The following is a 14,842-nucleotide window of genomic DNA, read 5'->3' as shown; positions in this document are numbered from 1 at the left end:
TCCAATCTTATTATCAAGTGATAGGCATCTCAGATTGAATCACTGAAGCCAGGCACTATAAAAGGAAGTCAACTTGAACAGAACCTCAGATGAAGAAGAGCAGTGACCTGGAGACACATCGGTTCCTAGTGCCAGCTGGAATCACTGGAGAAATTCACTGTAGAGACAAGTAACTGTAGAATAGGAACATTTGACTTCTTTGTTGCTTGAGTATGTGTGTTTTGTGAATATTTGTGGGGTTTGGGAGATGCTGCTTCACAGTTTTGGGAGATCTCAAATATGTAGTGTGGTCTTTTGGAACTTTCTGATCAAGGGTTTAACCATTAAAATTCTGAAGGATAGCCATATGCTTTTTTTTATAGACTTGTCTTGGCTGTGCTGTGAGTTAAAGGTTGTTGGTCATTCAGTTTCAAAGTTTTTCTTATGAAAGTTTAGTTTTGTGGCTCTTTAGAATGGGAGACAAGGGTGAATCTTAATATTTGAGTTTCAGCATCTACAACTTCACCTTTTATAGGGAAGGAACAGATGGTCCTGTGCTACTGAACACCTTGCTGTTCTCTTCCTTCAGGACTTCCCATGCTCAACCTAGGATGTTTCTCTCTGATAAGTCATGTACTGTTACAGTCACATCTCTTTGTTCTGGTCTCTAGAATAAATTGTGTAGGACTCTGTTTAAGTATTTAGTGTCAAGAAAAAATGGAACTGTGTTTATTGGAATGTATCTGGGACCCATAAACTCATAGGGAGTGGCACTCTTAGGAGGTGTGGCCTTGTGGTAGAAGACTGAATGAAACATGCCTTTAATCCAGACTTTGATGTGGAGGGCACACCTGTAGTGTGGACCACACCAACTGGAGTAATTGAGTCACTATTGGGGTTGGATTTGAGGTCTTTTTCCCAAGCTTCAATCAATAAGTAAGATTATATCTGTTGATGTCTCAGCTCTAGCACCACCTCTGCCTTTCTGAGGTCATGTTCCCCAAAATGAGGGACTGAACCTCTGAACTGTAAGTGAGCCACCAAAATGAAATATTTCCTTTATTAGAGTTTCTGTGATTATGGTGTCTTTCACAGCAATAGTAAATCCTCAATAAGATAGAAACCATCTGTGATAAGACTCTTAGTTGTTATTATTTAATTATGTTTGTTTTAATTTATAGCTTTAACATATTCACCAATTTCTTAAATAGATCTTCAAGTCACAAGAGAGATACTTGACTGAGAAAGTTGAATTTTTTGAGGAGTCTCAACAGAATGGCTTCCCAGCACAACAACTCCTTTGAACCCCAGTCACCAGAAAGTGGCCTTGTATTAGACAACAGGAACTTCATTCCAAGCCAGGACACTTCTCTACAGTGGGAAGAAGATATCTGTAACTCCTCAACTGCTCAGCTCAACTTTCCCACAAATGACAATGGTTCCTGTGCAAAGGATGAGCTGCAAGCAATCTTGAAGTCATTTACCTCCTGGTTGAAGCCAGAAAAGCATAGCAAGGAGCAGATGATTTCTCAGCTGGTCTTGGCTCAGTTTCTCAAAACTGGGCACTACAAGGACAAGTCTATCTTGAAACAGAAGTGGGAATCAAATGGCAGAAACATGGGGAGATTCATGGAGAGTCTGACTGATGAGTGCTTGAAGCCTCCCGCCATGGTGAGTACCTTGGTTGAGAGATGGTTAAGTTAGCAATCAAGACAGTCATTTATATTTGGGGAAAAGTAAGAAGATGTAGTTATTTTATATGTGAGGCTGTCCCACTCCAACAAAATATTTGCAATGGAGATTATGTATTACTATAAATGTGATATAAATTTAATGGTCTTAAAAGTGCAAGAAGGCATGGCTCTTTTGACTGATACATTTATTTAAATTCTTTACATGGTGTTAGGGAGACTGGGAGATGATATTTGAGCAAAGCTTGTAAGTGTTTAGAATAGAGACCCTGGCTGGGATTGGAAGATGGCTCATTTAGGTAGGTGATTATATTGTAATTATGAGTATTTAGTTGGAATTGCAGCACACATTTAAAATTCTGGCTCTCAGACATAGCCTGTTATTCCAGGACCTGGGCTGTGGAAACTGAGGATCTAATTGGCTTAATGGTTTTCTAAATTGTCTACTACATGTCATTAAGTTCCTATGTAAAAAACTGAATGTGCAGGAATATAGAATATGATTTCTGATGCTGAAATGTGGCTATTAAATGCACATTCAACACCAACACATCCCTAAGAAAAGTCCTGATGAAGGGCTGCAATTCAAAGTTTTAGAACTGAAATTCTTAATTTGGATGTAACTACATTGAAACTTCTTTAAATGTCTAGGTCTGCATAATTCTCAGTTACTCTCAGAAATGGTCAAGGTGGTAACATTTTTCAAACACCGCATACATACATTTCTAAATGTCATGGTTGAAATAACTTCTTATTGCCTTAAACTTTTAAATTTGGATATTAGTTGGTTTGTTTGGTTGCTTGGTTAGGGTTTTTTTTTCCCATTTGGGACTGAGTTTTGTTCAACTGGCTTGAGTAGGATTCAGAGGAATTATACTTTCCCAGCACTTCAAGTACTGGATTAAAACTGTCCACCACCACACCCTGATGTTTATTTCAGGTTTTTAATCTATGCACACATTGTCATTTTAGTTTGTTTTATCCCACATTTCACTCCTTTGATTTTGTTTTAAACTGATCATTTCATGATTGAAACTGAATTCCAAATAAAATGCCGTCACGTTCCTAACAGCAGAGACAGCATGTTTAGGTGGAGACAATATATGTGTTAGAAGTGTTTCAGTCAGATGTGAGTTGTACTAAGGACTTAATAATAGAAAACAACATCCCTTAGAAATAGAGCTATGATACTAAGGGCATCATCAACCAAGGGTTTTTATCTAGAGTTAGTATTTAAATTTAGCAACCAAAAATATAGCTATTGGAAACACAACCCACTCCCACAGCAAAGTGAAGTGACAGTGTAAGAGATAGGGACCACTGACAGACTAATGGCCGGAAGTGGGGGATGGGAAATCCTCAGCTATCTGGGAATGAAAATGTCAGAGTCATGCGCATGAAAGCAGAAAGTTACAATTGCCAATATGACACCAGGACACCAAAAGGACATCAATTACACACTTACTGTAGACATCCTAAGAATTTCAGAAAAAAACCAACCATTGCTAATCAAAGGCTGAATAAGGAGCTTCTAGCATAGCAGCCATCTTTCAGACAAAGAATACAGAAATATTAAGGGTTCTGGGCACTGATTAATAACTATAGATCCTGGGTGCAAGAGAAGGAGGAAAAATAAGGAGCTACAAATTAAGGAGATACAGAGAAACACTAGCCATACAACTCTTTGTGAAACAGAAAAAAAATATTAGAACAGATAACACCCATCAATTAACAGAGGAGGCCCTAGAGGTGCAAGCCCCACAGGCAAGTCTATGTCAGAATTTTTACAGGCTCCTTTGGGTCTTCTCGATTTCCAGACTACCTCCCTCCTTGATATGTCCTACCTAGCCTTGGTGTCTTCTCAGTAAACCAGCTATTTCATTATAGTTGCCCTAGATTGGGTGGAATGGGGACAGGCTTGGAAAAAAATGAGAAGCCTTTTTTGATGGAGTAAGTCTCTATTTTCTGGATTGGAACAGGAATACCTTTTCTTGTTCAATGCATTGACCAGGTGAAGAAAATGTTGTGGCTAGACATTGCAGAAACCTAACCTTACCTTTTCCCTTGGTACAGTGACTCAACACTTGCAAATACATTGTGAATAAGGACTTTAGAGAACATAACTTGTGAATGACAGAATAACACCATTAGAGATGAGAGATAGACAAATGACTTAACTCATAGTTCAGTGATTCTGTGCAATCAGTTAGAGGACAGGTTTTCACTCATCCACAAATCCACAGATTCATTGGTAATGGTCCTCTGGCTTTGTTTACAGGTTCACATCTCCATGCAGGGGCAGGAAGCCCTCTTTTCTAAGAATATGTCCTTAGAAGAAACCTTCAACCTTCTGAAAGGGCAGCAGCTAGCAAGAAGTTCAATACAAGAGAGTGCAAGGACACCCTTGCCAATCCCCCAAGACATGTTATTGACAACAGGTAAGTGTCAGGAAGCTGCACAGAGGAAGGGTGTTGTGTCGGGATCTTTTCTGGGCACAGTTTCATAGACTGTCTTATTTCCACAGGACATGAAGACTGGGAAGATGGCCAAAACAATGGCTGGAGCACTAGTGATGTAAATGATGGGGATAGTCGTCCTGGAAATGAGATGGACTCCCTTTCCCTTATCCAACAAGTTCAGTTTAATGAACCTAAAGACAGAAGAGCTTCTGATGGAAATCCTCTGGATTTAAGCAGAACAAGTCAAGTCACCTCTAGGTACCAGGAAGAAATTCATAGAGGAACTTCTTCTGAAGATGTCCCTATGGAGGTACAACCAGAGATGATCTCCAGTCCAGAGCAGACAGAAGACTGCCAGAATCATGATGCAAGCTCCACACGTGGGGGTCGCCAAAAGAGACCCCTCAGAGACCCAAAGACATACAAATGTCAGGAATGTCCCAGAACCTTTAAATATCCCAGTAGACTTGCCGCCCACCAGAGAATACACAAGAAGCAAAAGTCATTTGTCTGTAAAACATGTCATAAGGGCTTCTATACTCGCTCAGACCTGAGAGTACATAAGGTCATACACCAGGAAAATAAACCTTTCGAATGTAGTACATGTGGAAAGTCTTTCAGCAATCAAACCAATCTGAAAGCTCATGAGAGGATTCACACAGGAGAGAAGCCCTACACCTGCTCCCTGTGTAACCGTAGCTTCCGACAGTCATCCACATACCACCGTCACCAGAGGAATTGCCACAAAGCAGAGTGAACTGTGTACCTTCCCCACCAGATGATAGCAGGGCTCCAGCTTACTGTTTCATCTGTAGATGAAGAAGCATGTAGCTTCTAAACAGGAAGTAACCATTGAAGACATGATTTGTAACTTCTGGATTGTTCCATCTGTCTGTGTGGATAAAGAAGATGAGTCTGTTTTATGTTAAGTAATATTTTTCCAAAGCCTTAAATAGCTTATAATTTCTGCCTGATATATATTAAATAAATGAATGGAATTGTAATACAATTGCCTCTCATGTGTATTTTGTGTGGCCTGTGCTTGTGATTTTGTGAGTTTTTGTCTGCTGTTATTTTTTGGCCTCAGGTCCACAGCATGAATGGACAATAGAGGACTGTGTTGTCAGTTCTTTATTTTTGCCTTGTTTGAGACAGTGTCTTTCTTGTTAGGAGCTTTGTACATAAGTATGTCTGGTACTACAGATTCCAAACATTCTCTGCTCTGCAGCCCTTATCTCTACAGGTTCATGTCAGTGCCCTGGCATTCCCTCTGACTTTGGTACCCCATTAAAGTTTCAATCCCAAGTCTCAGGCTTGCAATGTAAATGCATTGCCCTCTCAGTCATCTCCCATGCTATGAGTGATTACTGCTTAAAGTTCAAGAATGTGCCCCCACAGGTTGGACAGGGTCCTGATGTAGAGTAAAAAGCTTCAGTTGCTCACAGTGGCTCAAACGAGCCATCTTTATCAGTTCCATTATAGTCCCACTGTAATCTTCATAGCTCTATCCACAGGTCCCTAGAAACTTGTGGAATAGAGGGGGCTGTGTGGATGCTGACCTCACGTAATGACAAATAGAAGGCAATTGGCAAATGTTTTTAACAAATGAACTCTAAAAAGTATCTTACAGAAAGGAAACAGGAGTAATATGTATATTGTAAAACAGGATTCTGTGCAGCGTTGAAGACAAGCATAGGCTGATTGAGATGTTGGCATCTGTGTATGTGTTGGTGATTTCCAGGTTGAAGCCTAGCTGAGTTCAAGTAACCTGTAGACGTGTTGTGGCAAACCATGATATCTCCCTGATGTACGTAGTACAGCCTTACAGCTAGCCACCAGGAGCCTTCAATTTATTAAAATACAGAATGAGCTGACATGAATACCAATACAAGTTATACATTTTGACTCTGAAGTTCTTTTTTTTTTTTTTTTTTTTTCAAGACAGGGTTTCTCCATGTAGTTTTAGTGCCTGTCCTGGATCTTGCTCTGTAGACCAGGCTGGACTCAAACTCAAAGGGATTTGCCTGGCTCTGCCTCCCGCTGTGCTGGGATTAAAGGGGTATGCCATCTCCACCTGGCCACTTTGAAGTTCTTATTGTTGGCATACCTTGTGGCTGATCCTTTCCCAGAATTTGGCTTTCTAATCCCTTTCTTTATGATATATTCTCCAGTCTTTTTATTTTCCTCATGAGACTTGTAGATTGGCGGGATTTAGTCTCTCAAGATTTCAGTATTAAAGATTCCTGGATTGTGATGGTGGGGATTTCTTAGCCTTTTCATCTTTAGAGATTGTAGCCTTTGTGGGATTAAGAATTTTGGAATAGAACCACAGTTTTCCATATGTTTCTAAATGAGGTCATATCCTAGGTTTGGGGGTTAAGACCTGTACATGTGAGTGTCAGAAAACAGAATTCAGCTGATAACAATGAGATATCCTGATGGCATGGAGCATTCCTGCATCATAGCACCTGGGAGATGTGGTCAGGAGGATCATAAGTTCAGTCCTTCTCTGCTACATAGTGTGTTCCAGGCACCCTTGCCTACATGAGAGCTTTTCTAAAGACAACAAAATGAAAAAAATCACACACACGAAGTAAAATCAAAGGTTCAGTTTTTGATGCCCATTGTGGCAGATGTGTGTAATCCAACATTCAAATGCACTTGTTCTCAACCTGTGGGTCTGAACTGCTTTGGAGGCCAAGTGACCCTTACACAGGCATCCTATATCCTATATCCTGCAATAAGCTATTTATATTACAATTCATCAAAGTATCAAAATTACAATTATGAAGATGCAACAAAAATAATTTTATGTTTGGCTGTCACCACAACATGAGTAATTGCAATAACAAGTTAGTGTATTATGAGTAGGATAGAGAATCAGTGTTCAAGCAGTTGAGGCAGAAGGATCCAAATCACAATGCTAGTGGTGACACATGCCCTAATCCTGTGTAATCAAACCAACAGTAATGTTTGTCAAGTAATATACATGTGGACAATACGGCTATCTCAGAAAGACCGTTTTAGGGTGAAAAATCAAACTCATTAATCTGGCCATGTTTTTCTGCCACAAGTGCCTGTAATCATAAGAACATTTAAAGGGAAACATATGTAAAATTTCTTGAAGATAAATCACATGAGAACTTCTTTGTAACATAAAGTGTATCAGAAAAACCATGCTGATTCCACAAACTGGGATTCAGAAGGAAGACTTAGTTCTTCATTTTGCAAGAAAATCTTAACTCTCAGAGACATGAAGTATCAAATATTGATGAAATTCCATTGGATTTAAGAAGGTGTAGTTTATTGCCTCTCATATGTAGACACTACAATTCAAGTGAAGTGGCTGGTCTGACAATGTTGTGTAAACATGGATGGAAAAGGGTCACCTTAAGAAAACAGTCAGAACCCACCCTCTGAGACTGCAATTGTTCCCTGAGACAGAGCCTGCCAGCACCCGACTGGACTAAGAGATGAGTCTTTATCCTCATACCGAAAACACGTCCCACCCCTTAGGCTTTGGGCCGAGGGGCACAACCCTATGCCCCTACACCCTCACCCATTGGAGTTCCAGTTTCAGGCCAGTTGGCAGCCAGACCTCCCACACACAGGTCAGACTACTCCCATCCCCCATCATACCCTGTAACCCAAGCCCCACCTCCCCAAATCCCACCCACCCTCTGAGACTGCAACTGTTTTCTGAGATAGAGCCTGCCAGCACCCAACTGGACTAAGAGTCCAGTAGACAGGCAGACATCCTGCATACAGGTCACACTACCACCATATACCACATGGTAAGACTGCAGCTGCTCCCTGAGACAGAGCCGACTAGCGCCAGTTGGACTAAGAGCTGATCCCTGACACAAAAAGTTCATCAGCATCGACTAGACCAAGAGCTTTTTTTTTTTGATTAGACAGGATTAGGGTATGTGTCCCCACTAGCATTGTTATAGTAGCAAAGCCCATATTGTGTAAGGTAATCTAATAAATAAATAAATAATAATGATAATAAATTACAACTGTAAATGTATCATAATATATCTGTATCTATATCTAATATATAATATATATTAGAAATCATTTACTCAAGAATTAAGGAAAATAATATTTTTCTTTTTATTAATTAAACATATATTACACTTATGATTTGTTATATATATAAATATAAATATATTTATAATATATGGATATATAGATATAAAGCCTGAAATCTATCAGGCTGATGATCAAGACTAACCATCAACAACAATCTGTGAGATTTTTAATCACAGTGATGATGCTGTATGCATAGCCACTTAGACATGTGTTGCACGAATCATAAAATGTCTTTTAATAAAAAGCCCAGGCCAGATATTGGAGTAAATGCTGAAAGATCAGAGAGACAAAGGAACAAGCTACTGCCATATCTTACCTCTAGAACTCTTCAGCCTAAAAAGCTCTAAGTCCTCACTCAAAAGTCTCCAGCAAAGAAAGTCTTTATTTCCTGTCTCATCATAGCTTATATCCCTTTCTCTCCCAAGCATTAAGGGTGTGTATGCTTCCCAAGTACTGGGATTAAAGGTGTGTGCTGCTACTGCCTGGCTCTGTTTCTCCCCTAGACTGAATCTATATCATAACTACCAGAGTGACTTTGACCTCACAGAAGTTCACCTGTAAAGCCACCTAGGTCCAAACATTATATTCCTTGTCCTCCTATCACCTTATCTTCTGACCCGCTGGTCCCTTCTCCCAAGATTCTGACACTAATGAATGACTTGCTTGCCCAGTTCCCATGGGAACACATAGGAGAACGTACACATACCCAGAAGAAATGCACTCAACAAATAAATGACATACATCTCACCATTTTTAACTCTTTTTTTTTTTTTTTTTTTGGGGGGGGTTTTCGAGACAGGGTTTCTCTGTGTAGCTTTGCGCCTTTCCTGCAACTCGCTTTGGAGACCAGGCTGGCCTCGAACTCACAGAGATCCGTCTGCCTCTGCCTCCCGAGTGCTGGGATTAAAGGTGTGCGCCACCACCGCCCGGCCATCTCACCATTTTTAAAAATATTATGTGCAATTGTTATATCATTATCCACAGTTTTTTTTAATGCTTTTTAAAAAATGTCTTGGAAACTTCAGTCAGGTATATAATGAAATATGAGCCTCTATATATCCTCTATTCGTTCACTCCAATCCTTCTTGTATCGCTTTTCATATGACCCATCTCTAAAATCCTGTCATTCTTTTTGATAGCGTATAAGACTATTTAGTGCTTCCTAAACAAGCATGAGTGTAGGATCATCCACCAAGTGTAGGAAACCTACCAGTGACTACAAACTCAAAGATAATGATTTCCCTTATCCAGTAGCTGTCAACTGCCAATAGCTCATCAGTGAGGCATTGGACCTGAAATACTTCTGCTCCACTTATGCATAGAATTAAAACTAGTATTATAACTTACTAAAGACCTCTGTATGTAAATCATGAGTTTAAAACTTTACAGCTATGCCCGGGGTCAGAGTTGCAGTTGTCTTTCAAATGATAGTATCACAAAGCACCCAAAGAAAACCCTGCAATTTCTTTGCTTGCCAAGTATCCTGAAAAATGGCTATGTCTCAGGGAGTTTGTCACTCTGAGCATTGCACCCCCTCCCTCTGATTTCAGACCTTGGATGCTTGGATTACCATGGTAAAGGCTATGATCTTTATCATCTATTCTAAGAATGTGCTGTGAATTTTAGAGTACTGAAACTTTTCTCAGCATTGCAAGGAGTCTTCTGTTAGAAATGTATGGATAGTGAGACAAGAGAGGAGCTAAGAATGAGAGCTGAAAAGAAGATGTAGAGAAGAAGTAGAACATAGAGAGATGAGCAGAGAGATCAGAAGCTTACATAAAATAATAAAATGAATGGACTGAAAGAGCATGGTGTGTGTAGATTTATTCATAACCTCAGATAAGTAGAGTTTTCTAGCTGTTTGTAGGTTCTTCCTTGCACACCTGGAGAAAGCTTTGGGTGCTGGACTTTAAAGCTTTTGTTAGTGAAGGGGGTCAGGAGGTCCCACTACTGGCTGAATATTAGCTATTGGCCACAGATGGCTTCTGGGAGACAAAGTGTCAGATTTCTTTGAGTATTCAACTTTAAGAGGCTAACGGTGTTTCCACATGTGTCCCTGAATTAGGCACATACTAGATTCAGTAAGTAGACTTTGTGTTTATTTTGAAGACATGAGATTTGGAGAGAATGTTGATGGAGGGTATGAAAAGTAAACTGAAAAGTAGGCAAAGGGAGTGCACCAAACTAAGAGGCATACACATCTATGAAATACTCATTTTAAGTAATAAATTTTATAAATCTTTTTAAAACTAATTTGATTTGTGCTCAAGAAGTCAGTGAAACCTGTATTCACTGAGATAGAGAAACTTCACTAACTTTCTTGTGAAACAGACCTCAGAGTTTCTAATGCCATCCACAAGGGCCTTAGACTTGAGGAATTATGGAAACTCAATGCCTCCTAACAACACTTCGCCTCTGTGGAGATATTCACCAGAACATCTTATGTATCTTTGTTAATGAGCATCTGGAGAAGTTTCATCAATTATTTTGTCTCCCAAACCCACACTGTCATTGTCACTGCAGATGAAATGAAAATTGCAGTTCTGGAGGGAGGTGAGGTCACAGACTTCTATCTCAGGTTTGACATGACTCTCTTACAAGTGCTTCTTAATCCTCAGTATCTCTCCATTGACCCTACCTTCCTGCAGATGATGAAGCCTGGTGAGTACTTTGTATTTCAGGTTGGGTGGAATATCCATCCGAAGGGCGAGGTCTGCATAAGTGCTCATGTCTGGTAATGGGAATCTGTGGTAGAACCAGGTCTGTTGAACAGAGAGAGAAAGCACAGGTATAACTCATTAACTAAAGAGGGACTGAGAAATATACACATTTTTAACATTGTTTCCTCCTTGTTGGTTCTTACTCCTATGTAAGGTCCCCACTAAAGATAACTATGGGTAGAGTAGGATAATGCAGGCCAACTGTGAAGGTCCTGAAGGACAATTGTAATAATTCAATGTGATAATTTGGCCTACCTTCCATGAGTGTTGATTATTTTTGAAGTATTATTATGAGTGAACATATCATAATTTTTTCTGATAGTGGACAATATAATGTGACTATAAGAAGCACACAACCATGGGAAGGTCCCAGATGTGAATGTTTCTTGAGTTAAAAATTCTTCTTATGTGACACTGTATTTATCATCTGGTTATACAGACAGTGGTAACTTTGTGTTGAATGGCCAGTGGTAAAATATCTGGTTTGAAAACTCTTTCTCTTGAACTTGGAAAGGTAACAAGGAAAGGAAGGTAGAGTGTAATTATTGGACAATGACGACCAGGACCATAATAATTCCAAGCTAATCAACACAGTATGGAGGGTAGGATGAGTTTTCCTATTGACTTATTACAATAGTCCTTAAGCACCCTCACAGATGGCCTGCGTTATTCTGGGGTATCCACAGTCACTGAGTGGGGGACTTACATTACAGTAAAAATCACAGGGACTGCAAAAAGTTAGGTACACATCCATATTTCTCAGTCACTGCTAAGTTATGGTGTTATTCTTGTGTCATCTCTTTCTGTTTTACACATCAGTTTTTACCCATTATTTCCAATTCCAGTTATCTCCACTGTATTAGTCTTACTTTAACGTTAAGCAGAATGTGACACCATGCCTTTTGTTACTGTTTATTGTTATTGATTTTAGAACATAGGGCTTTGTGCTTTGCAAGCCTGGGCTCTACCACTCAGCTACTTCTGTAGATACTCATCCTATATACCTTTGGAGAATATTTAAGGAATCTCTTTATTCTGATTATTCTTTATAATCTAACACACACTATCTGAATTTTAAATCATCATGGATTTCATTATACTGTATAAATCAATATAATAATAATTAAATATTCCTGTTATTGAGGTGCCTAACTTTTTTCTCATCATTTTTAAAGCATGGGTAGGAAGGTCTCTGTGAGTTTGAGAGCAACATGATCTACAAAATTAGTTCCAGGATAGCCAGAGGTACATAGTAGCACACTAACTTGAAAATAAAAACAGGAAGGTATTAGCAAATAAGTGCAGAATTTTCAGTCATTTGTTTTGGTCATTCAGTTTTATTCTCATGCTTTTATTTGTTATTCACATGTTAGTATTTTATATTGCATTTTACAGAGTAATAGTGTTAATAATTCCTCATTAGTTTCCACTGTAGCTTTTATATGTGTAATGATAATAGTGCATATTTCTGGTAGAATCATAAACTCCTGGTGTAAATCATACTTGTGAAATTAAACTGAGAGTTGGGGCAATATTCTATTATGTCAAATCAAACTTAGAACACTGTATTTATTTACAATCTTGAAAGCCTTATTTGCACCTTGTACTTTTTTATGGAGGAAACACTCATGTTGAAGTGAAAACTAAATTTTAAAAAGATGTTTTTATTTGTCTCTTTTTATTTTGTGTATATGAATGTTTTGCCTGCATGTATATGTGTGCAATGTGGGAATTCAGTGCTTACAGTGGTCATATGAGGGTGTCAGTGTCCACTGGAACTTCCATTGCAATTAATTGTGGGCCACCCAATGGGTGCTGGGGACCAAGCCCAGGTCATCAGCAAGGGCAGCAAGAGTTCTTTAACACTGAGCCTTTTCTCTAGTCCTCTCAGATGAAAATTAACACCAAAAAGCATACAAGTACATAACAACAAAATAAAAATATCAGGTGGGAGACACAACCGTGTAAGAAGTAAATGTGTTTGACAACGTGTATCACGGCCTTATAATCACAGACTGAGGTCACTGTGTTTGTGATACACTTGCCACTTTCATGACCTTTTTGTATCCACTTTGCAACAAAACAGCTGTTGGATTAAAGAGGCATTTACTCTCGATGTTTCTCAGATCAGATCATGACAATATACACCTAATACAGCTAAAAAAAAAAAAGAAAAAGGAAAAGAAAAAAAAAAGGAAAGTGTCAAACTAAAAGGATAACAGGGACTCAAATATTTCCACTGCTATCTGCCATATATACACTTAATTCATAAAACTTTTATTTGCCTTTATACACTCAATCCTTAACAAATAAACACAGTGACTGTTTATTAGTGAGAATATTGGGGTTCAGTAGATGTGATCAGTAACATCTTGCCTTGTGTGAAATGTACTATGCCTGTGAAAACAAATATTCATTAGCAGAATTGGGCAGTGTGACCTTACAGATTTGTGCATAGGAATAGCCACAAACAGTCATGGTCTTTGGTCCCTATTTATTTTACCATTTTTCTTCACTAAAATGAATGCAGGTGGACACTGAAATATTCAATTCTAAAAGATGTGGTACAGACATTTCCTAGTCACTGTTATTCAAGGAGTTTCAAAGACCACAGCAGGTCATAGCATGGAGCATCTTGTTGATACTTCTCCATCCTCACAGATGCAGCAGGGTAGGTATATTGGCATCAATTTCCTGGAAATGGGCCTGGCATCTCAGCAAGGAAACAGTGCCAGGAAGATAGACCTTTGAAAAGCATCCAGGGATGTTGTGTTTTTATGTGTCCAGTGTTGGATGATGTGTATCCTAAATAATGTCAAGTGTCCTATATATACGATCATCATATGAGCCAGCCAATGCATAAATAGAGAACATACTTATGACACTGTTCTGACAAACATTTCAGTGAATTCATAGGTCAGTCAGTATCAGTGTTCCCAAATATTGCATGGTGTTCATTAGAAAATTGGTATCATTGTTATTCCATGATTTTCATGTGCAGATGTCAGCTGCCGTTCAACCAACAAAATTAAACCATTCTCATTTTTGTTTGTGATTTATACTTTTTAAGACTTAAAACTAATAACCATGAATTGCATGGGATTTCTCAGGGAACCCATCACTGGAAACTCAGTGGTATATAGCAAAATCCAATAGTGTAAGATTTTAAGTGGTGTCCATGTATAAAAGTCTATTGTGTATATATTGATTATTTAATCAAGGGCTGTTAATTGATCATGTGCGTGATTTTCATGGTGATGCTCCTAAGAATACTACTGTATTATACACTTCAAATTTCTTCAGTAACCAAAGGAAATTTACTTTGGTGTTGTGTTGGTTTGAATAGGTAGGTATATTCCCCACAAACCCATGTGTTTGAAATCTTGGACTATAGGTAGTGACACTGTTAGGAGGTGTGGCATTTTTGGAGCAGGTGTGGTCTTGTTGGAAGAAGAGTGTCATTGTGGGTCAGGCTTTGAGTTCTATATGCTCAAGTTATGCCCAGTGTGGGACTGAGTTCACTTCCAGTTGCCTGTGGATCCTGATGAAGAAATCTCAGCTACCTCTCCAGCTCCATATCTGCCAGCACTCTGACATGTTTCCCACCATGGAGATAATGGACTCAACCTCTGAAACTGTAAGACAGCCTCAATTAAATATTTTCCTTTATCAGGGTCATAGTGTGTCTTCACAGCAATGGAAACTCTAACTAAGACAGAAGTTATTCTTAGGCCTGGAGTTATTGCCATGCACTTTTGTATTTCTTCTTCTTAAGCAGATGTGATCAGTTTGGCACAGCATTGGGTGTTACATTCAGGTACATTGCCACGATAAGAGGTTAATCTACAAACAAGCCCAAGCTTGGTATTTCATCCTTTATTTTTCATTTTATTTTCTT

At 38.9% G+C, this 14,842-nt stretch overlaps 1 protein-coding gene across 1 annotated transcript; it reads left to right on the top strand.

Annotated features, from left to right (window-relative positions):
- The first annotated feature begins 1,254 nt into the window (after positions 1–1,254).
- LOC131899241 (zinc finger and SCAN domain-containing protein 4-like) lies at positions 1,255–4,886 on the top strand. The gene is made up of 3 exons (XM_059250693.1): positions 1,255–1,650; positions 3,949–4,108; positions 4,195–4,886. Exons 1-3 carry the CDS (start codon positions 1,255–1,257, stop codon positions 4,884–4,886), a joined length of 1,248 nt encoding a protein of 415 aa, XP_059106676.1.
- Positions 4,887–14,842: the final 9,956 nt, after the last annotated feature.

The sequence above is a fragment of the Peromyscus eremicus genome, chromosome 1, assembly GCF_949786415.1.
Source record: "Peromyscus eremicus chromosome 1, PerEre_H2_v1, whole genome shotgun sequence".
Lineage (NCBI taxonomy): Eukaryota > Metazoa > Chordata > Mammalia > Rodentia > Cricetidae > Peromyscus > Peromyscus eremicus.
The sequence above is the reverse complement of the archived record's forward strand: the minus strand, read 5'-3'. Positions and strand labels throughout refer to the sequence as shown.